Source organism: Vitis vinifera, chromosome 4 (assembly GCF_030704535.1).
Source record: "Vitis vinifera cultivar Pinot Noir 40024 chromosome 4, ASM3070453v1".
Lineage (NCBI taxonomy): Eukaryota > Viridiplantae > Streptophyta > Magnoliopsida > Vitales > Vitaceae > Vitis > Vitis vinifera.
This window is the reverse complement of record NC_081808.1, coordinates 7,283,891-7,307,550: the sequence shown is the minus strand read 5'-3', so window position 1 is coordinate 7,307,550 and position 23,660 is coordinate 7,283,891. Positions and strand designations below refer to the sequence as shown.

General features: G+C 34.0%; 1 protein-coding gene across 1 annotated transcript; it reads left to right on the top strand.

Annotated features, from left to right (window-relative positions):
• Positions 1-15,682: 15,682 nt before the first annotated feature.
• Positions 15,683-17,684, top strand: LOC100255364 (aspartyl protease family protein At5g10770). Its single transcript, XM_002268722.4, has 2 exons — positions 15,683-15,910; positions 16,245-17,684. The coding sequence occupies exons 1-2, from the start codon at positions 15,736-15,738 to the stop codon at positions 17,450-17,452; spliced, it is 1,383 nt and encodes a 460-aa protein (XP_002268758.2). The 5' UTR covers positions 15,683-15,735; the 3' UTR covers positions 17,453-17,684.
• The last annotated feature ends 5,976 nt before the right edge of the window (positions 17,685-23,660 follow it).

Sequence of the window (23,660 nt, the reverse complement as noted above, 5' to 3'; positions counted from 1 at the left end):
CAAAGACAAGGATGTCACCAAGTTTGTGTGGAAAAACATCATCTGTCGCTTTGGAATCCCTCAAACCATTATAGCCGACAATGGTCCACAATTTGATAGCATCGCCTTCCGGAATTTCTGTTCGGAACTGAACATTCGGAATTCATACTCCACACTGCATTATTCTCAAAGTAATGGGCAAGCAGAAGCCACAAACAAGACGTTAATCACGGCTTTAAAGAAAAGACTCGAGCAAGCAAGAGGAAAGTGGGTGGAGGAGCTACCCGGCATCCTATGGGCTTATCGAACCACACTCGGACGCCCGACAGGAAACACTCCCTTTGCCCTCACATACGGTATGGACGCAATCATTCCTACTGAAATAGGGCTACCCACTATCCAGACCGAGGCAGGAACGCAGGATGATGCAAATGAGGAGTTAAGAAGAAATTTAGATTGGGCAGACAAAGTAAGAGAAACTGCATCCATCCGGATGGCAGACTATCAACAAAGGGCATTCGCTCACTACAATCGCAAAGCAAAGCCCAGAAGCTTTAAAAATGGTATGTTGGTCCTTAGAAAAGTTTTCGAAAATACTGCTGAAATAGGAGCAGGAAAATTTCAAGCCAACTGGGAAGGACCCTATATAGTGTCTAAAGCAAGTGAAAGTGGAGCTTATCATTTACAAAAGCTAGACGGAATACTATTACTCAGACCATGGAATGTGTCGAATTTAAAGCAGTATTACCAATGAAAGAAGGAGACAAGTACAAATGTGAAAAATATATGTTTTATTGATATCTGTAAAGTTATATACAAAGAGTTCTCCGGACTACAAGATACAGAGAGAAGATTGCAATAAAAAATTACAAAAAGAAAAGCTCTCATTGAGTAGGCTTGCCGCACATCTTCTCCTTCTCACCCGGGGGAATTGAAAGGACGTCCCGCTTGATACCATGTTTCTTCATGCAGCAGCGATAGCCGAAGGAAGTACATTTCATCTACTTGCTTCTGGTAGTCCGCTTCAAGTTCCTCCCTTTCTGCAGCAAACTCACTCTCCAGCTCATCTTTTTGCGCTGTTAAGCGCAGCTACAAATCTTCTCTCTGCTTTCTCTCAATACATACCTCCGTCCGGAGATGCCTCACTTTCCCCCTCAGAAGGGTCATCTCGTCCTCCGCCTCATGTAGGCGGGCGTCCATAGATTCCTCCCGACTCTTTGCCTCAGCTAACTCTGCTTGGAGAGCCTCATTGTCTCCTCGAGCGACGGATAAACTAGCTTCGGCCTCCTCCAGTCTCAAGCACATTTTCTCTTCATTGTTTTTGCGCTGAGAGACGAAGGCCTTCGTATAGTCAGCGGTCCGCAGCAGGTCAGAAAACAGATCATGTTGTTGGGCCATGCCGCGAAGACCGCTTACCAGCTACAGAAAAACACACAAACAAGAAGAACAAAGTTACAAACCATGCCACAAACACATCAGTATGGCAAGAAAAATCAAGAAGTAAAACTATACCGTTTCCATCGCTTCGAACATTTTTGCTGAAGGCATGGCAACATCTGAGCTGGCTGGAATCCGTTTCAGCTTCTCTTCCAACTCCACGTAGCTGAAAGAGCTAGAGGAGATGCAAGTTGCATCATCAACAGGACTCCCCCCTGATGAGGCGTTAAAAAGTGACTCCTCCTCCGGGTCCAGGGCCTCCTCATTTTCGGCCGGCTGGGTTTCTCCGGTTGAACCCTCATCCGGGACCAGCACCGGGCGGTTGGGTTCTATTCGATCATCTTCGTCTCGCTACCCTCCGGGTGATCCTCCTGGACGGACGAGCAGCTGACTTTAATGGTTTCCAGAAAGCGATCCTGTAGCCGCCCGATGAGGCCATACTTCAAGTCATGCGTCGGACGCGACCTCCTTGTAGCTGACCCCTTCACCGGTATTAGGGCAGGAGGGCTTGGCCCGCAGGGAGGCAAACCCTGACTTTCTGCCCCATTTTCTTCCATTGGGGGTGCCATAGGAGGCAATGCTACAGCACAAGGAGCCCCGGCTGCGTTCGCATCCGGATGGGGAGAGCCGGGTTGATTTATTGAAGTAGCTTCTTCAGCCAGCAGTGCCAGGCATCCAGCCACTGACAGTGAAGGCCCCGAATGGTTCAGCCCCGCTAGGCGTCCGGAGCCGCTTGAGACAGAGGGCAGGGGGGGACCTTTGGCTCCCTTATTGTTATTTCTTTCACATAAGTTGAAGGGGGAATTACAAACTCCTTCAGAGGAGTGAGAAGTTTTATTTCCTTCCCCTTATTAAGAATCAACTTCTTCTTATTCTTTTTCGCTGGGGCGCCAGCAGGAAAAGAGGGTGCGGAGTGTTTTTTACCAAGAGCCTTCCGCAAAGTTCCCTCTTTCCTCCTCCTCTCTCGATCGTCAAGGAGTGCTCAGCGTTTCTGAGCGTCTGCCTTTTGCACCTCCTTGTAGAAAGGGAGGTCTTTTATAATGTAATGCTCCCCAGGCACTACCTTCTTTGGCAGCTTCTTAGGGAGAATATTGATGATATACGCTTGGGGCTCCCGGACAACGGCTAACAGGTTTCGCGCAGTTAGCAGCGTCTCATGATGCCTTTCGACGGCAGAAATCTCAAATAACTTGTTCAGCCGGGTGAACGACGCTTTTTCTACCCACTCGACTACGCGACCCCTCTTGTCCGGACCTGCATTATCAGCAAACAAAGATATTAAGTCAAATGATAACACTCCCAAGCAGTACAACAAGATGAATGCCGGACAAACCCCGCAAGCTGCCTTACCCGGTAGCACCAACGAATGGTTTGGGGAAAATGGCCTCTCTGGATGCTCCAGTAGCCCCACCCAGGCACCCCAGACCAACACATGTCCCTTCGCTCCTCCCTTCGTGGAGTCCGATAGCTCAGTCACCAGTTGAAGGGAAGGCAGGTGGGCAGCCATACTAAAAATATCATTTTTTCCCTTCTTGAGGGAGTAGACGAAAAGAACCTCCAGCAGCGAGAGGTCCAAGTTGAACAGCATACTTAGAATGCTGCATCCCATCAGCACCCGGACTATATTGGGGTGGATGTAAGCTGGAGGGATCTGAGTGAAGTGAAGGAATTCCTTGAACAGCGACGGGAGGGGGAACCGGAGCCCAGCATTGAACTGCTCCTTGGTGAATACGATGGCATGGTCCTCCGACTTCTCAGTCGACACGGCCTCTTCGTCCATGAGCTCCACGAGCACGCCGTTCGGGATACAGAAACGCTCACTAAACTCCTTCATACTCAGCTTATCCACAGATTTCTCGACCTGAGCATCGTCGGACGGGCTAGATAAGGTAGCTTTCTTGTTTGTAGACATTTTTTAGCCTGAAACTGAAATGGAATCTGCATGAAAGAAGGCCAACAGTCAAAAACAGTAATCCAACCCCACAAACTTAAAATCTAACCCAAAAAAGAATCAATGGCCCACAAAAGACACAGGGGGGCAACAGAAACCCTAAACACAGCCAAAACCCCCTAAAAAAGCCCTAGCAACCACATACCAACTCTCAATCGCAAAGCAACTCGCCCAAACAAACCAACAACAAAACACAAAGCAAATACAACGAAGAGAAAGACAACAATAGTGCACGTACCGAATGTGAACTGGGAAAATAGGGTTGACAACCGCAAATGCAGTCACCGTCACGACGAGAAAATTGCCAGTAGAAAACCCTAGAGCTTCACTCAAGAACGAAGGTACACAAAAGGCTGAAGATAAAGCATGAATAGGAAAAAACGCAGAAGGAAAAAATGCAAGAGGAAGGAATAGTCTGCTATTTATAGTAAGACAAGCCTCTCGGTATTCTAAACCGTTCAGCTATGCCATCATTGAAACGACACGCTGCCTAGGAATGCCCAGAGTCGGCGGCTCATCATAAATGCTTTTCTGCCTCTTCGCCCCCGCTCGCCACGTGGCCCAATCTAGCAAAAAAAGTCACCTCAGTTTCAAAAACCAATTATTTTTTAACCCGCCCATTTTGCTCAAGCAAAATCGGCAAGTTAAAAAGGGGGCATTATAGGGACCCCTCCCCCCTGATGCCACGTGGCACACATTTCCTGATGACACGTGGCATGTATTCTCATCCGGATTACCCCCATTCAGATTTCCCCAAGAGTACATGTGACGTGCTTCTCCTATCCGGACTTCCTCAAGGAGAAGCACACGACACTAGCAAATATCACATCCGGACGATCGTCATATCACATCCGGACGACCGACATATCCTATCCGGATATGTTTGTCTAGATCATTGACTGAAGTAAGCAAGTCTTGCATGTCATCATAATAGCTTGCCATGGCCCACGTTCCGCCACCTGTAGAGTGAAAGGACAGGAATGAAGTGACGGTAAGTCACTTCCCACGATCTCTGACAGCCCCTGCGCCTCCCACGATCTCTGTCAGTCGCCCGTAGGGTGATGATGGCCCTGCCACCACCTAGTGGCATCATAACAAGCCAAAATATCTTTCTACCATTAAAGAGGGAAACAAAGTTTCTAGTACTATATATATATGAACCTTCACACAAAGAGGAAGGTAAACTTGCTATACCTAGTAAAAAGCCAACTGATTTATCTCTCTTTCCATGGCTGACAAAACCATCGGAGGGTGTGTCCGGACACCCTGTCCGGACGCCTTTTGCAGGAACGACTGAACCAGGAATCTATATTGGTTGAGATCGTGCGTCCATCCACTTGGCAACTACATGGATCACCAGGGACGCGAGGCCTCAACACCCACTAGTGCTACCATCCCACCTAGTGCCCCCATTGTCACCATTATCATTACTAGAACTTGAAGAAATTGTTCTAAAAGCCTTACCTTTACGACGGGAATCAACATCTCTTTCTCTACCTTCTTCATTAGTGGGAAGACCTTTATCCAACCAATCCAAATTATCAGATAATAAAATAATCTCCTCTCCTTCTTGTATCCACTCATCTAATATATCATCATCATTAAAGATATGATTCAGATCAATTGGATTGTATAAATCTTCATTGCTTCGCTCTTGCATCAAACTCTTAACTTGAGGTTGCATGATTACTACTCAAAAAGTGCTCTTTTACATCTTGTTATAAACTTTTTTAAACACTTTTGAGTAGTAATTAATACGTTTTAACTCAATTGGCACATTAAGGACCTTTGCATATGTTATTAATCAATTTTTGGCTAGTTTTGGCGTTTATGATAGCTTTTTGATCATTGAAGAAAGCCAAGAATGAGGGAGAACCTTGTGAAACCCTTGGAATAAGTTTACAAGCCAATCAAAAGGTGCAAGGAAGAGGATTAGAGAGAGAAATCCATCATGAAGCAATTTTACATGGTGATGCGAAATCTTCACATGCTATGCGAAATTCAAAGGATAGAAGTTTCAAGGAAAATTTGGAGTACTTACTGGCGTCCAATTCTTACATTCTATATATCATTTTGAAGCTCGGGAAGTCAGGAGTCCAACACTTCAAACGGTGTACAATTTGGAGCTGAAACGAGGAAGTTATGACCGTTTGAAGGCAACTACACAAAGCTGAGGAGGAATTTTCGCATTGACATTTCCTGGTGCGAAAATTTTCGCATTGACTTCGCACTGACATTTCTCAATGCGAAAATTTTTGCAGCACACTTTCCCAATGCGAAAATTTCCGCATTGACTTTCTCCGATGCGAAATTCTCTGCACCACCTGTCTCCAATGCGAAAATGTAATATCTAGATATTTTACATCAACTCTTTTAGATCTTTTTACCTTAAGATATTTGGTGTACATTATCAATTCTCTTCTTGTAATCAGTTGAAGATCTTTTAAGATATTTAGGATATTAAAAGGGAGGTTAAAAATATCTCTTTGGATATTTCTTAGAAAATATCTTCTATATATATCTTTGATATCATGTAAAGAAGAGATGAGAGGTAATGTAATAGACGGAAGAGGATAGTAAGAAATATATCTACAGAGCACTTGCTCTGCTTTTTCCTTCACATTTTTGTTTTCATTTTCTTTCTAGCCAAACATCCTCGGAGGCCTAGAGAATGAGTGGCTAAGCTCTTTTTGTGTTTCTTGGATTGAAGAAAGCTTGGTAAAGGATCCGGATACAAAGGTAGGAGTTTTCCTTGTTTCAGTTTTTAATGAAGAGGAAGTTGTGACCCGTTAATGGTTTTTATATTTTTAGTTAACTTAAAACGCCTTAAAATCACCTGGGCCAACACTTGGTAAGGTAAGTGGACTCCGTCCATTAAGTTACACTAGTTTATCTCTTGTGAGCCTCTGGCAGGTGGTTTAAAGGTAGGATTTTCTAGAATAGCCAACACTTGGTAAGATTTTGGACTCTAAGGAGACATCTATTAGTTATCTCTTGCGAGCTTGTGAAGAGTAATCCAAGGTTAAGGATCACCTTGAATGGCAAATGCTAGGTGAGAGGCACGAGCCATTGCAAGATGCATCAATGAGAGGGAATTAGTGTTGAAACCATTAAGGGGAAGCAACTGTAACACACCGGTTGGGAGGATAACTATAGGTTCAATCCCCAATGCAAGGAAAGATCCGGAAATCTCCATTTTTGTATAAGGGGCCTGAGCTTAGTGACTTGGAAATCCAAGAGACCATTTTCTTTGTAATTAAACTCAGTTACTATTTTTGGTTAGCTTAAAACCAACCTTTTCCAAATCAAAGATTATATTTTCTTTTAAAGCTAACTTAGAAAAGAAAAAACACCAAATAAATTCTTTAAACTAATATCAGGTGTGAAATGAAAACCCATCCCAGTGAACAATCCTAGAGCCACTATGCTATGCTAGATGAGGCTATCCTAGTACATGGTGAAATAGGTTATAAATTTTGTTGATTACTCCTGTCTGAGGACTAAATTAGAAGACACCAGCTAGGCACGAATCATTGCATATTTTAGTGCACATAAACGAACTTATGCAACTTTTTCATTGCCAAAGGGTTGTGCAACTTTGTGTGAATCAATGACCATGTGCTCCAATTTCTTTCACAACCTGATAAAGAACAAGTTTGGCTTAAAATTTTAACAGCAATCTTTTGTAGATGTGGACCTTCATCGTCATAGTTGATCCACCATTCAGTTATAATAAAGAAAATGCATACTTATTAATCACTATGATATATTTAACAAAAAATGATGATAATTTCTTATTTGTAATAGACGTAAATGTATTGAGTACCTAGAAGAGATTGATTTATTGTTTTCTTTGTAAGTGTACTTCCAAATTCTCCTTGGCCGTCAACAAATAATTTCACCTACATCATTAACAATTTTTTTTTTTTGTTAATGCACATTACATATACAAAATGCATTATATAAAGGTCACAAACTATTATTATACCTCGTTAATAGCTTTTGCTTGTCTATCCAAATCTGACTTTAATATTTTGATAACCTCCTTTAATCTAACTTTAATTTTCGGATGGTTGGAGAAATGCTTTGAATATTGGAACATTGGATTTAAAAAATATGTTGCCATAAGTTAAATAATGATCCGTTTATAATAATTTGTACTTGAAAAAAATAAAAAATAAAATATATAAAGAATTTTTTTATTACTTGCAGTATGCAAATGTTTGTACAATTGACCTTCCCACCTTCTATCAATGACTTCCCAATACTTTTCCCATTGATTGACCAATGCCTTGATAACCAATTTAGCTTTATCCATTGCTTCATAAATGATTGATAGTGTGGGCTTTTTATCTTGATCAACCAATTTCAATACTTTGACAAGAGGTTCCATGATGGTTTGAACTTCCCCTATCTTCTTTCAAAATCGATCAGTTAAGATAAGGTTGGATACCTTATCTCTTAGACTTTTTCTGCTCCTATCTTTGTTGAATTCACGCCACTCATTTGTTGTGCACATTCTCTTCAAATCAACCTCATAACATATAAGACTCTCAAGTGAAATGATTTCAGTGGAAAAATGGGTTATTCTTGGCCTTAACAAATCTCTATCCTTGGTGAACACTTTCATCAAATTCACTACTTTCAAGCTATTATAAATAAATCCTGTGATCATCTTAGCTTGATCTAATGTCTCCTTAATCTGCTTCATGCTTGCAATATCTTCAAGCATTAAATCAATATAGTAGGCTGCACAAGGAAACCAAAACAAATGCTTCCGCTTCTCCATTAACAACATGCCAGCTGCTTTAAAACTTGCCTCATTATCAGTGACTACTTGAACAACATTTTCCTCCCCAACCTCCTCTAAAACTTTATCTATAAGGGAAAAGATGTAGTCTATTGTCTTAGGTATGTTGGTAGTGTCAACTAAAGAATGGTATATCATACTTCTATCATAATAAATCATGAAATTGATGATAGGCTTTCTAGTCCTAGAACTCCAACCATCACACATGATTGTGCACCCATATATAGGTCATTTAGCCTTCAATGCTATTATGTATACCTCAAGCTCTTACACCTCCTCTTACAAATATGTATTTCCAATTTGGTATCCCGTGGGACCCTTGATGCCTGGATATGCTTCTGCTATGGTATCAATCATTGATTGATAGTAAGGCCCACTGTCAGCTGCATTAAAGGGTATTGCATTAAAGAGAAATAATTTAGAAATAACTTTACCCACTTTCTTCACACCTTTAGTAGAAAACAAGTTTTTTTTTATTGATTTCTGCTTTGATTGGAGCATGTAAGGATCAATTCCTTTTGGAGGTATGCTAGCTCCTTCTCTTACACTGAAGCTACGTGTCAGTCCGCACTTAATCCTAGCATTAGAAGGTTGTGAAGAACTACCACCCTTCTGATGCTCTTATCCATCTTCTTCAAAAATTCGACGACTTTCTTTCATTGCTTGTTTCATTTGTCTTCTTTCAAAATTAACCATAGCAACTTCCTTAATTTCATCATCAGAATCACCCTCATCAATTTCATAGAAATTTTCTCTATTTAAGGAACTCAAAAGTCGTTTTTTTTTCTTTAACTGTGCTTTTTCTTTTGAAGTATCAGACATATGTTATCTAACACTATGTGACACTTCTATCGGTACACGTGGACATCCTTCCACTTGTCCGGATATATGTGCAATGTGTTGCTTTAATCTTGTTATACTGCCATGTATAACTTTCCCACAATATTTACACTTTGTGGTTCTTCTACTACCACTAACAGGTTCCACATGCTCCCAACCAATATCATGTATTAAATCCATTTTGAAAATTTAACCTAACCATGTATAAAAGGAAAACAACTTTTCAAATTAAATATATATAAACACATTTATATAAGAATTATAATATTCAATTTTCCACTCACTTATATGTTTCATATTGTTACCATATAAAAATAAATTCTACTAAAAAAGTAATAAACACGATCTCACCTAAGTTCATCATCTTTTGTTTTCCACTTATTTATATATTTTTTTAATTAAAATAAATAATAGTTTAATAAATGAATATTTTTATAAAAAAAAATCTTTTAAAAAAGTTTGTTTTGATAATTATTGATTTCCTATTGTAATTTAATTGTAGAATATTATAAAATAAAAAATCTACATGATATAATGAAGTAAAATTGATTCAAATATAAATGTAATTGACCATGTAAATGCATACCCTTCATTCCGTATTATTAAATCATTTATGATTATTTGAAAAAAAAAATTAAATAATTATTAATTTTCTAATGTAAATTAATTTTGCAATATTATAAGATAAAAACATAAATTAAATATAAAATATCTATTCCATATAAAGTTTACCATATAAATGTACTTTATATTTCTACATACAAAAATAATTTAGTGTACCAATTTATTGTTTTGATAATTATTGATTTCCTATTGTAATTTAATTGTAGAATATTATAAAATAAAAAATCTAAATGATATAATGAAGTAAGATTGATTTAAATATAAATGTAATTTACCATGTAAATGCATACCCTTCATTCCATATTATTAAATCATTTATGATTATTTGAAAAAAAATTAAATAATTATTAATTTTCTAATGTAATTTAATTTTGCAATATAGTATTAATGTAATTGAGTAATAGGGAAATTTTTTGTCACTAATATAATATAAATTTATTTATACTAATAGAAAATTGAGCTATATTTTTAAAGTATTTAATACAATTTCTTGTACATTATATTTTATAGCATTATACAAAATTTTATATAAAATATAAAACATTTATTCAACCAAGCAATGTAACATTTCAAAGCTCATGATATCACTCAATAATAATATTATAAAAGATTTTGATGATAATTTTACTCAATACTATTTGACTAATTATATGTCAAATGTTAGATTTTCTCCTTATTGATTTTTTTTAAATATTATTAGCATAAAAAATAAAATGGACAACTAGAAAAAGAAAATTAATTTATTTTAATATCTTGTATGATAAGATGCTTTGAAATTATGTTGTAACATTGGTGATTATCGTTAGTGAGTAACTACTTAGCAATTCTAATTCAAACGAAAGATCGAGTATTAAAATTATCTTGAGATTTACTTAATTTATTAAAACCTAATTAGTTAAAAATGATGAAAATAATCCTTATATTTTAAGTGTAACTCACTTTTATATATATACCCTTGATTATTTTAAGTATTTACATGAATGCTTTAAAATAAATAATTATTTTTATAAGAAAAAAATGAGAGTTTTTTTTTTTAAAATGATGCCAAAAAAATAATGAAGGGTTAGATTTCCAAAATTGGGTTTTCAATAACCTTTTTAATTAAATAAGTCATTTACTAATGCTATATTTGGTTTATGAATATTAGAGGAAAAAAAAAAAAGAAAACTAAACAAATTTAAGGTTAATAAATTATTTTCGTATGGCTCTTTTAATTCATTTTATTTATTTATTTTTCTATATAAAGATTATATAATTTTAAAATATATAAATGTTTAGCTAATTTTTAATTGTAGTTGATTCTCTTTTATATTTTTTATGATAAAAATAATGAAAAATAAATAAATTTTCTTAATAAATTTTTGGGAATCAAATATAACCTAAACGAAGGTTTAGTATCTATTACAAACGAGTACTTATAATTTTTTACTTATATATGGAAAATTAGATTATACCATAGTTGAAGAATATAAAACAAAAATCAAAGACCATTCAACCAAAGACTAATAGATCACATCTCAAGGATGGTCAATCACCCAACTGGGCTAAGATGAATTTTAATTAATCACTTAATAAATAAATTAGTATTTAATGTCACTTGTCATTGTATAAAATAAAAAATAATGACTGATTTTATTAAGAGTATTGAGAAATTGATAAAATGTATAATTTAATAGTGATAATAATTTTAAAATATTAAAGATATTCATTTATGTTTTCTCATTTATGTGATGGATGAAAGTCAATCAAATCAATGTCATAGTAGGTTAGGACCAATCCATCATCATCGGTAAAGTTCATCTCTATTTCTTTTCCTTTTTCTTTTACTAATATTTGGGTGTACGACAGGTACACAACCAATGTCTCTTCATACCACATATATAACAATTATTCTCATGATTCTTGGGAGGTTTATCTTGTATACACTTCCCATTTTTCTTGTTTTGTCTTAGTATTACTCCACTTTTGGTGGTGTAATGAGACTTTTGTTTTTTGAAAATTTAAGGAATTATTACCATAAGAACCATGGTATCAGAGATTCCTTCAATGACCACGACCATGTCCACATCCACAAGTTTGGGATGATATTTCATTCACTTCAGGGAATGGTTCAGATCTAGTTGGACGAGATTGATGATTTCTCATCAAAAGCTCATTATTTTGTTTAGCAACAAGAAGACATGATATTAATTCAGAGTGCTTTGTAAATCTATGCTCTTGATATTGCTCCTATAGAAGGACATTCGAGACGTGAAATGTAATAAAAGTTTTTTCTGACATGTCTTCTTCTATGATTTTTTCTTCACACAACTTTACTTGAGAGTTGATTTTGAATGATGCGGAGTTATATTCACTAACAATTTTAAAATCTTGCAACCTTAAGTGCATCTAGTCATATCGAGCTTTTGAGAGAATTATAGTTTTCTAGTGGTTATATCTTTCTTTCAAATTTCTCCATAGAGTAAAAAGGTCTTTTACCGTAAGATACTCATTTTTAAACCTTCATAGGGATGATGGTGAAGGAAAATCAGTGCTTTTGCACAATCCTATAGGGATGCTTGATTTCCTTATTTGATCATAACTCCAAGATTTATTACATCAAGATGTATCAGCATCAAGGATCCAAGATAGATAGTTCTTTCCTAAAATTTCTAGTGCCACAAATTCGAGTTTTGTGAGATTCGACATTGTCAAATAACTTCATATATATGACAAAACAATATTATTAGAATTAGTTATAATAAGTTGATCGCATTAGTATAACTTTTGATTATAATCAAAATCAAATAATTTGCCTATAGTTTCTAACAATATATAACACAAATTAAATGAATTTAACAGTATATAACAGTGAACAAAATCAATAGTAATATAAACATGTAAAATTTTATTCTATATAAATAACTTCAAGTTTAAGATATGAGAATTACCTTTTATAGCAATTCGTGTTGATAACGTGTTGTAAAACGAGAGTAAATGTAAGTAAAAGTAGAAGCAAATATATATTACTATTAAAGTGGTGTAATTTATTCTTAAGTTCACATCCTTATTTTATCATTTTACCCATATTTGTCATAGTTATCTCCATAATCTTTTTTACTACGCCACGACCCCTACTACTATTGAACCTCTTTTGCCTTAATTATAATTTATGATGATAAATATGTTAATTTGATGATTTAAAATAAATTTTAAGTTAATTTTATTAAACAACCTTAATACTTAAAGTAAGAATTAAGTAATAAATTTTAAGTTGACAACTTAATTATAATTTAACTTAAAGTCAACTTAAGTTATTAAGTTTTACCAAATACCCCATAATGTGAAAATTTAATATCTTAGAAGATAAAAAAGGTTTTAATCATGATCTCAAAAAAGAGTTTAGTTGAAAAAAATAGAAGTTGCAAAAAGTCACTCAATATTGTATACAATTTTATTTTTTTTTTGCTATTTTTTATGGACTTCACTAATTATTAATTTATATATATTTTTTTGAGTCTTTAAGAGTTTAAAAAAGTCATTATCTTATGCTTTTAACGAAGTTATTTTTTTAATGACCTGCACCCAACCATGTAGATATTGTCCGCTTTGGGCCCAAGGGGGCCCTCACGGCTTTAAAACGCGTCTTCTTGGTTAAGAGGAGCCTCTACATATATAGAATCAAAAACATTCTCTCCTATCTGATGTGGGACATCACAAACACCCCCCATGCAGACACGACGAGGACGCTGTGTCTGCATGGGGGGGGGATGGTGTTTGTGATGTCCCACATCGGATAGGGGAGAAAGATTCTGACGCTATATATGTAGAAGCTCCTCTTAATCAAGTAGACGCGTTTTAAAGTCGTGAGGGCCCCCTTGGGCCCAAAGCGAACAATATTTGCATAGTTGGGTGCGGGCCATTACAAATGGTATCAGAGCCGATCCCCGACCCCGATGTAGGGGTTTGTTTGGCCCCGTAATCCCATGGGACACAACGAGGACGTTGTGTCTGCATGGGGAGGGGGGGGGGGGGGGGTTTGTGATGTCCCACATCGGATAGGGGAGAAAGATCCTGACGCTATATATGTAGAGGCTCCTCTTAATCAAGTAGACGCGTTTTAAAGCCGTACGGGCCCCCTTGGGCCCAAAGCGGACAATATTTACATGGTTGGGTGCGGGACGTTACAATTTTAGTCTTCTAACTCGAGTTGAAACTAGAAGATTTTATTATTTAAGCAATATTATTAATTTATCCAATATTTATTTATTAAGATTTTCCTGTATATTGCAATACTCAATCCTATTTCACACTTGTCCTATTGACATTTTTTTTGGCAGAAATTCATAATCCAAAATATGACGTCAATTGCTCAAAGTTTGAAATGCAAAAAAATTAAACATTTTGAACATTCAAATCCTTAAGTAAGTTTTTTGAAGCATTATACAAATATAAAATGCTTAATACGCATATAATGTTTGAATTCATAAGATACTCAATGAAAATAGTTAAAATAAAAAATTAGATGAGTATGGATACTAAATAAATTTTATAAAATATTTTTTTATTTTCATTTTTAATTTTATTTAATCCATATATAAGAATATTATATAAAATTTATTTAGTATATTGTATAATAAATTCTAATAAAATGATTTTTTTGTAGCTTTGTATTTGATATTTGATAAAAAAAATTTAGTGGTGGGTTTAATCAAGTAGTACTCATTTACAAATGACTATGTAAGTATTTAAATTATATATTATTTAATTGTCGATAAAATTTAATTTACTTTATGTTGAATTATTTTGGGTTTCATTTTGATATGTATTATTTTATGTTTAATTAAACAATTGTTTATTTACAACTGATTATTTAAGTTTTTAAGTATTTTGCCATATTTAGGTTTCCCTGCTACATTTAATTTTTAAACAAAATTTTTATCAAACTCCATGATTGATACTTTATTATTATTTATAAAGAAAATCTAAAATTAAACTTATCAGTGAAATTATTTAATTTTTCTAAAAGTTTGGAAATATATTTTATTTAAATACTGAAAATTTCCTAGCCATACTCACTATTTTAATTTTTTTTTAATATATTCTCATTAATAAAATTTAATTTTTGTGGTCAATATTTGTTAGTATTTTTCTAAATTTGATATACTATAAAATTTTCTTTTCTTTTAATGTTAATAATTATTTATTTTATTAAATAATAAACATTATTTCTAAATTATAAAAATTTATCTACGTTTATTACAATTAATAATTTACAATTTTTTTACTACCTTTTACTTGATTTTCTGACCCCAACACTGATTGCGAGTAAAAGTTGCAATAGGTAGCAAACTTCGTCTATAGATGAAGCTACCTCCCACTTTCCTTTAAAGCCATGGTTTTCTATGGGGATTTTGGAAAAAAAAAATATAGTCGATTTAAAAAATATTTATTCAAAGATGACACATTTGAAATTATTTCTAAACGTATGGTACTTTGGAAAAAAATCCAATTTAAAGTTGTTTTTTCAAAAAATCCAAAAAAAAAAAAATCCAATTCCACTTTTTCTTCTTCCTTCTTTTTAGGGCAAAAGAATTGGTTGACTTGAATAACTGCTTAGCCATCCATTGACTAAGTCTACTTGGCCAAAACTAATCATGAAAAAGTTTGGAGATCCATCAACATAAATATTAATTCCTATTCTTCCTAAATTTTATCTAAAAAATGTGAAAATTTTCAGTTATAATTACCTCTTAATTTGAATTAATATTCATTAAAATAGTGTACTTTCATTTTCTCTCCAAGAAGATGTTGATGAGGGAAAAGTTTGCACCAAAACTTTAAAAATCTCATGAATTTTGAAAGAAATGACCAAAAATGAGGAAAAAAAAAATGGTTTCTAAAGTAGTATGAGTCAACAGGTCAAGATGTGATCAACTCATGCAACTTGGGAGGGGACTTGGTCCAAAGGCTTTGGATGTTCCACACGCAAAGACTTTTCCATGGCTCAAAGAGAATAATATAAGCATATTCCATACTCTTATGTAATATATATTGGTTAGTACTGAGGCTAACACATTCAGCAATAACAACTGAAAGTTTGTGTGTTAGATCCATGGCCATTCTTTGTCCTTCCACTGCCATCTACCATCTTCTCTTCTCTTTTCTTCTTCTGTTTTTCTTATGTTATGTGGGCAATACACCCGTCTGTGGAGATGCCAGAGACGGATATCACACCCTTGATATAAATTCACTGCTGCCTAAGAGCAATTGCACGGCACCAGTCGGAGGTGAAGTCTCTAAGCCACAAAATCTTGTGTTCCCATGTGCATATATATATATATATATATATATGTATGTATGTATGTATGTATGTATGTATAGCTTTTAAAACAATTTCTTAATTGATTGGCTCCATCTTGTTGCTTCTTTATTCAATTCCATCTCTTCTTGGATTATTATTTCTTAACGGACAAAGCATGCGAAATTTCATTTTACTTGCAAATTAAATGAAGATTTGTAGGTTAAGCCTGCAACCTATTTCTATGAAATTTGAAGGGAAAAAAAGAAAAAGAAAAGTCTACTTGAGAAGGTTCTTATGCTGACAGTGTGTAGGTCTTGCAGGAGGGTCTCAAGGGCTACCAATAACATATAGTTATGGACCATGCTCGCAATTAGGCCAGAAGAAGTCTCCCAGTCGTCAGCAAATTTTTCTCCAAGATCGGTCCAGAGTTCGCTCTATTAACGCCAAAATCTTCGGCCAATATTCTACGCAAGAATCCAAAGACGGCTGGTCCCCAGAGTCTATGGACACTTTAAATGAAGATGGCCTTTTTCTTGTCAATGTTGGTTTTGGCACGCCCCAACAAAAATTTAATCTCATAATCGACACAGGCAGTGACACAACTTGGATACAGTGCAACTCATGTTCATTAGGGAATTGCCACAACAAGAAAACTTTTAACCCTTCCTTATCATCCTCTTATTCTAATCGTTCCTGCATCCCCTCTACGGACACGAACTATACCATGAAGTATGAAGATAACTCCTATTCCAAAGGAGTTTTCGTATGTGATGAGGTTACATTGAAGCCCGATGTATTCCCCAAGTTTCAATTTGGTTGCGGAGATAGTGGTGGTGGAGAGTTTGGCACAGCATCTGGGGTACTAGGCCTTGCAAAAGGGGAACAATATTCTCTGATATCTCAGACAGCTTCAAAGTTCAAAAAGAAATTTAGTTACTGTTTCCCACCTAAAGAACACACCCTAGGGTCTTTGTTGTTTGGGGAGAAAGCAATTTCTGCATCTCCCTCGCTGAAATTTACACAGCTTTTGAATCCACCTAGTGGGTTAGGGTATTTTGTTGAACTGATTGGTATAAGTGTTGCCAAAAAGCGATTGAACGTCTCTAGCTCATTGTTTGCATCACCTGGAACTATAATAGATTCTGGAACTGTCATCACTCGTCTTCCTACCGCAGCCTATGAAGCACTCCGCACTGCATTCCAACAGGAAATGTTGCACTGTCCCTCTATTTCTCCGCCGCCACAGGAAAAACTATTGGACACTTGCTATAATCTTAAGGGATGTGGGGGGAGAAACATAAAGTTACCGGAAATAGTACTACATTTTGTGGGAGAAGTGGACGTAAGTTTGCATCCATCAGGAATTCTTTGGGCCAATGGGGACCTAACTCAAGCTTGCTTGGCTTTCGCAAGAAAATCCAATCCTTCTCATGTAACCATCATCGGAAATAGACAACAAGTGTCTCTAAAAGTTGTGTATGACATAGAAGGGGGAAGGTTAGGATTTGGTAACGATTGCAAGCATTGAGATCTAATCCCTTCTTATTTCTACATGGGTTGTAGTTTGTTTTAATTTGTTGAACAAGGGTTCAGATAGAATATATAGATCCTAGGACATTATTTCTTTGGGTAATCTGTTTCACTGTTTGAATTGCTACATGTTATAAAGTTTTGTTTGTAAAACATTCCATTCCAATTGTCAGATTGCATAATATCGAGATTTGGATATGAGTATACTATTTTTGTGTTTTCTCTAATAATTGTTGATATATAGTTTTCATGAAAAATGATTGGCTGTTTCATTAGATCATCTACATTGTCCCTCTAAAGTCTGATGACATGAATTATAGCAGGAGTTGACTAGTGTATATTATGATAACCAAAAGTTATTAGCATGTATGAAAGAAAAAGACAAATTAAAAAGAAAAAAAATCAAACTTAATTTCTGGGAGAAAACCAAATATATCAATCTTTATGTAACATGTCATCATAGGTGTGATTGCCTTGGATGTTATAATTATGATGGCTAATTAAGTTTATTCCTATGACCAAGTTCAAGTATAGCATAAACTATGTACAACACCTATGGGCCATTCAAGGGTGCGATCAAAGGTGACAAATTAAAATGATTTTTTATTTTGTGAAGTTTGAAGGGTTTAAACATTTCATTTGGAAAATAATGGGCAATATTCTTTTAGGGTGCTCGTCATTACATTTATTTTTACATTGGGACTAGATTAATGTTTCACAACACACCTAGCTATTTTCCAACAGGATTTATGCTCATCCACCAATGGGACTTTGGTACCCATCCATTGCATGTTATAGCCAATCTAGTGTAGACCTCCATTTTGTCCTCTTAGTACATGCAACATTAGGTGCCTTCCTATACTTCTCTCTTGACTCGTAATCATTCCTTGGTGGCCTATCGAAACTTATATAGTGTCTTTTTTTGAACCACCTTTAGGGACCCTTTGTTGAGGGACTCATTTGGACCCTCATTATGACCATTGGTAGCCCCGAGTTAGATTTAGGATTTTTTTTTAGGATAACTCATTTAGGTACACTTTTAGGACATTTAGATACACACTAGGTCACTTAGACATTATTTATTTATTTATTATTATCTTAGGACATTGAGCCCATTTAGACATACCCTGGGTCACTTAAACACCTTTTGAGAATAGGAGCACTTTTAGATAATTCCCCACTTAGGTCACTTAGATCTTTCCTAGGATAGTTTCACTTAGATACTTTTCTAGGCTTAGTTCACTTAGGCTTTTTCTTGAGTTTGATTGCTTGATTTCGAGATTAGGTGAGTATTTGAATTAATTTTGATTTTTGATTGCATGAGATGAATTTTGAATTTTTGTTGTATGAGATTGACATTTTGATTTATTTAATTATTATTGCATTAGTTTAGTATTTTAATTCTTGATTACATGCATTTGATAATTTTGTTTTTTAAGAAGATTGCATGAGATTGACGTTTTGATTTTTAATTGCATGAATTGATATTTTGATTTTTTTTTTATGATGATGATGATGATGATTATTATTATTATTATTATTATTATTATTATTATTTTTACATTTAGTGATATAGTACATTTAGTGAATTTGTTCTATAGTCAATTAGATCCGTGGTTTTTACAACTATTTCTGGTAAACTTTGTAAGTGGCTTTTCATGTTTATACATATCATGTGTCTTTTTGTGATTGCAAGTATGATATCTGGACATCTTATATTAAAAAATTTTAATTATGGAAAAAATTGAAATTTTAGGCATAAAATTAGGTCCACATATTCACTCACTGCCTATGTAGTTGCCATGGGTTAAGAAATCATTTTCTATTGATATTAGAGTAGGATAAATTTAAAATTAAAATTTTCTATTCCCACTTAATCTTGAGTCATCATATTGTAGTGAGTTGGATCACTCATAAAAAATCCTTCATACACTTTGTTGGATATAACTATCCTCATTGGAAATCTTGTATAGAATTTTTCTTGAAAATATAAGATGGACAAGATTGAAATGTTTTTGAATTTGGTTAGGAATCTCTATTAATATTGGATGGAACTAGTAGATTGATTAGAAAAATTAAGCCTAAACATGAATGGGACAAATTCAATATGAAGGAAGTGAAGTAAACAACAGGATTCTCCATGGCATCTTTAATAGTATCAGTCCTAATGGGTTTTACGGGATAGTAACATGTAAATATGTTAAAAGGACCTGTGATTTATTATTTATTACTCATGAGGATACTTCTACTATGAATTTGTCAAAATTTTAATGCTAATGACCAAGTTTGAGAGTATTGGAATGCAAAAAGGTGACACTTTTATGGTTTTTATGCTAGTTGAGTGGTGTTGTCAAGTTGACTTTCTATCTAAGAGAGAAGATTCTCGAATTTATTTATTTTTTATATTTTAAAATCCATGGATTCCTTTTTGATAGATTTAGGCTTAAAATAATTGCCATAATGAACATGCTCAAAGCATCTAACTTAAATTAGTCCTAAGACCTTAGTTATGGATCTACCTTTTATTTTGAGCTTAATCTTAGGATAAAGAAATGAAAAGAATATTAAGTGCAAAAGTCCTTTTCAACTAAGATAGAGTAAGGGATCAATTATACATACAAAGAGATTTAAGACTTGTGGATTATGAGGAGAGTCTAAGCAACATCATAATAAGCAAGTCATGAGCATAAAAGAAGAGAAATAAAGTTTATGGAGATAGCTAGAGAGAAAGTAACCATAAGGAAGAAGATTTGAAGTATTCACATCAAATTCAAATGGAAATTGGAACTCAGAATAATGCATCAACACCAACCTTGACTTTGAGCTAAATTTTGGGTAGTCTTCCTTGAGTACTTTCATGGTGACTTCCACATATAGTTTTGAAGCTTACTAAGTTAACAATCTAATGCTTTAAACAATTTTTGAGTTGAAGTCAAACAAGAAAGATATGATTAGTTGAAGCAAATTGCATAGAGGGAAGCAACCCAATTTGAAATTGAAAAGTCTAGTTCTAAATGGTTCTAGCCATTTGGAACTCAATTGAATGCAAGGCCAAGTTAGGCAATAGCTATGTTCAAAATCTCACACCTATGTCTAGCATTGGAGCACCATTTCAAACTAAAAAAATAAAATAAAATGGAAAAACAACATAAATAGTTGTTGAGTTGAAGTAGTTAGTTAATTTTGAACTTGACATAAAAATAGGATTTTGGGCCACTTATGAGTTCAAAAAGCATTTCAAACCACTTCAATCTCAAACTCAAGGTTTGTTTATGAGTTTTAGCTTCAAAATCACTTTGAAATGAGTTCTGAATGCATCCATTCAATTATGAACAAGGGTCATTTAGAACTAGTAAATTTGATAGTTTTTGGGATATTTATGATGTAATTTTGGAACAAACGGCCAAGGAGAGAGTATGCTACATTTTAGGAATTTCAATTAATACCAAATAAACTCTTGTAGTTTTAGGGTTTAGGATATCTTAGAGAAGTTTTTGTTGATGAAGAAAAAGAAAGTTTAGGTTTATTTATTTATGGTTTGAATTGAGACATTGTTTTTAGTTTCTTTTGATTCAATGAATGTCTTTTTGTTATATTATGATTTGTGTGAGTGACAACACCTTAATAAGAGGCTAAAAAGCCATCCTAAGATATGGAAAACCTAGGATTACAAACTAGGAGGAATAATGGGTAAACAAGAGTAACAATGAAACTAATGAATGGTTTAAGGCATGATTCATGAGATTTTAATGATCTCCATATTAGTTGGATTATGAGATAATATGGTAGTATACTAATCGATGCTAGCAAGTGCTTCTTAGCATCCCTTCATCACTAGTCATCCTAGTTATCTTTATTGTTATCTATCCTAAGGCAAGGCTATAAAGAGTATAAAGGATTATAAAGTTAAACTTGAACCTATATTAAATTTTATTCATTTGATGATAATTCAGAATTTGAATTAAGAAGGGAAAAATTAAGTTTCACATGCAACTCTGAGTATAGAATTCAGATTATCTTGATCAACCAAGGATCCTAAAAACTCTAAGGTCATTGTAATTGAGAAACTCTTGTTCGCTTTAGTATCTATTCAGAAGTTGGATTATGGAAACCTCTAGGCTTGAGTTAATTTAATTAAAAATCAATATATTTTTTAGTTGTTAACTAGTTTTCTTGAGTTAATTCTAACGCATAAAATTAGTTCATGCATTTTTCTTTTTAATTTTAGGATTTAGGTAAAAACAATCATTTGATATATTATTGATAGTTTCCATAGGTAAATCTTTAAGGGTGATACCCAAAATAATACAGAAGTTGTATGACTTTTTCTCTAGTGTTTCTTAACCAAAGTTACTATGTATTTAGGCTTGGTATTTATGGGAGAAAACTTCCATAGTATATTGACTCTTGTTGAAGTAAGATAAAAAATTATCAAAATCAAGAATTCGAGGGGAATTTTATTTGCTTGGAAAAAAGAAAAAAAAAAGATTGTTGTGTTAAAACATAAATCCGAAGGAACTAAATTCAAATTGAATGGGTAATAATTTGATTTAAAACTTGGCATGATCTAATGGATGACCTGGGTTAGTAATATGGATCACATTAATCAGACAGTAAGTTGGTCATCTTGATATTAGTTGAAGTTCTTTGATGTTACTATTATTATATCTTGTTTAATATATAAATGTTCTAGTTTCCAATTAAACTTTGGATAATTTTTATGAAAATTTTATATGATGTGAATTTAATATTTAGTTTTTCTTAAATTATTTATGATTATTGTAATATATGGAGTAAAATTGTTAAAATTGAACAATTTACATATGAATGTTATCAATTCTTGTTATATATATATGCACAATTTTAAAGGGCATTTACATTAAAAAGGACATTTTAGATGCTCATAGGAGTGCTTGAGTTGTTTATGATATGGAAGGGTGCTTAAATAGCTCAGGAAGAAGGATAATGAAAAGAGGGTTTGAGTTCTCTTTAAGTCACTTCTAGTGTTGCAACATTTAAGTGTTGTTAACATTGGTTCAAGATTTGCATCTAGTGCTCTAGCTTGGACCATTCAGACACCTATGTTTTTGCATTGTCTTCTCACTTTCACATGCTCTCTTGGGTTTCTAACCATATCTCCTATTTTTAGTCCAATTCTTATGTCTTTTTACATCAATTATTCTTAGATTTGATTCCATGGGATTGTTCATAGGGATTTCCTAACCTTTCTCATTGTTCAATTTCTTAGGTTTGCTTTCACATTTCTTTGATTTTCAGTTTTTCAAATTTCATAGAGATGTATTTTGGTCATACTTGTTAGAGAGCTTCTCACTCTCTGCCTTATTCCTTAGAGCATATATTTGGACATCCTACTATGATTCATAGCCATATGTCTATGGATTATCTCATTATTCCTCACATTTTTACGAAGAAGTGTATGAACCTTTATTGCTCTCTGCTTACCAAACAATTTAAGCTAGTTTTAGCTCTAGACCATTTCCCCTGCTAGATTGTTCAAGCTAGATTATTTTAGTATTACATGTTATACATTTTAATTTATTTTTCTAGATCTTAAATTTATGATAATTTATGTTTTGGTGTATTTTGCATAAGATTGTATGATTTCAACATCATTTTCGTTACTTTTGATGTTATATTTTGAGTACATGTGATTTCCATTAATTTACTTTGTACTCTCTATTGTTTTTGTGACAAAAAAGAGAAAGAATAGAATAATTATTGATTGCTAATTGATTATGTACACTATGAACTTTGGATATTATTTGGATCTACTATGCTTGGTTATTGATACTTAGTTATTGTTGCTTGGTTATTGATACTTGGTTGTGAATTATTAGTTGATTGGACAACATGATCTTTGGTATGTGACATTGACTATTATTGATTGATTATGCTTTTTCCCACGCATTGCTTTTCATCGGTTTTGTTGTTTGTGTTTAGAAAATAATTTATAGATCTAGATTAAAGGGTGCATGCAACTAAGATCCAAGGTACAACGAAATATGCCTAATTTTCAAAATATTACTCCAGAGTGCTCTTCAAAGACATACATTTGGATTTGGATGTTCTCAATTTTTTTTTTCTATTTGTAAAATTCTTAAATCTAGGAGACACTCTCGAAGGCCTTGTGATCTTCTACTTGATGACTCTCTCTTGGATCTTGACAATAAAGAAGTGTGGACTTC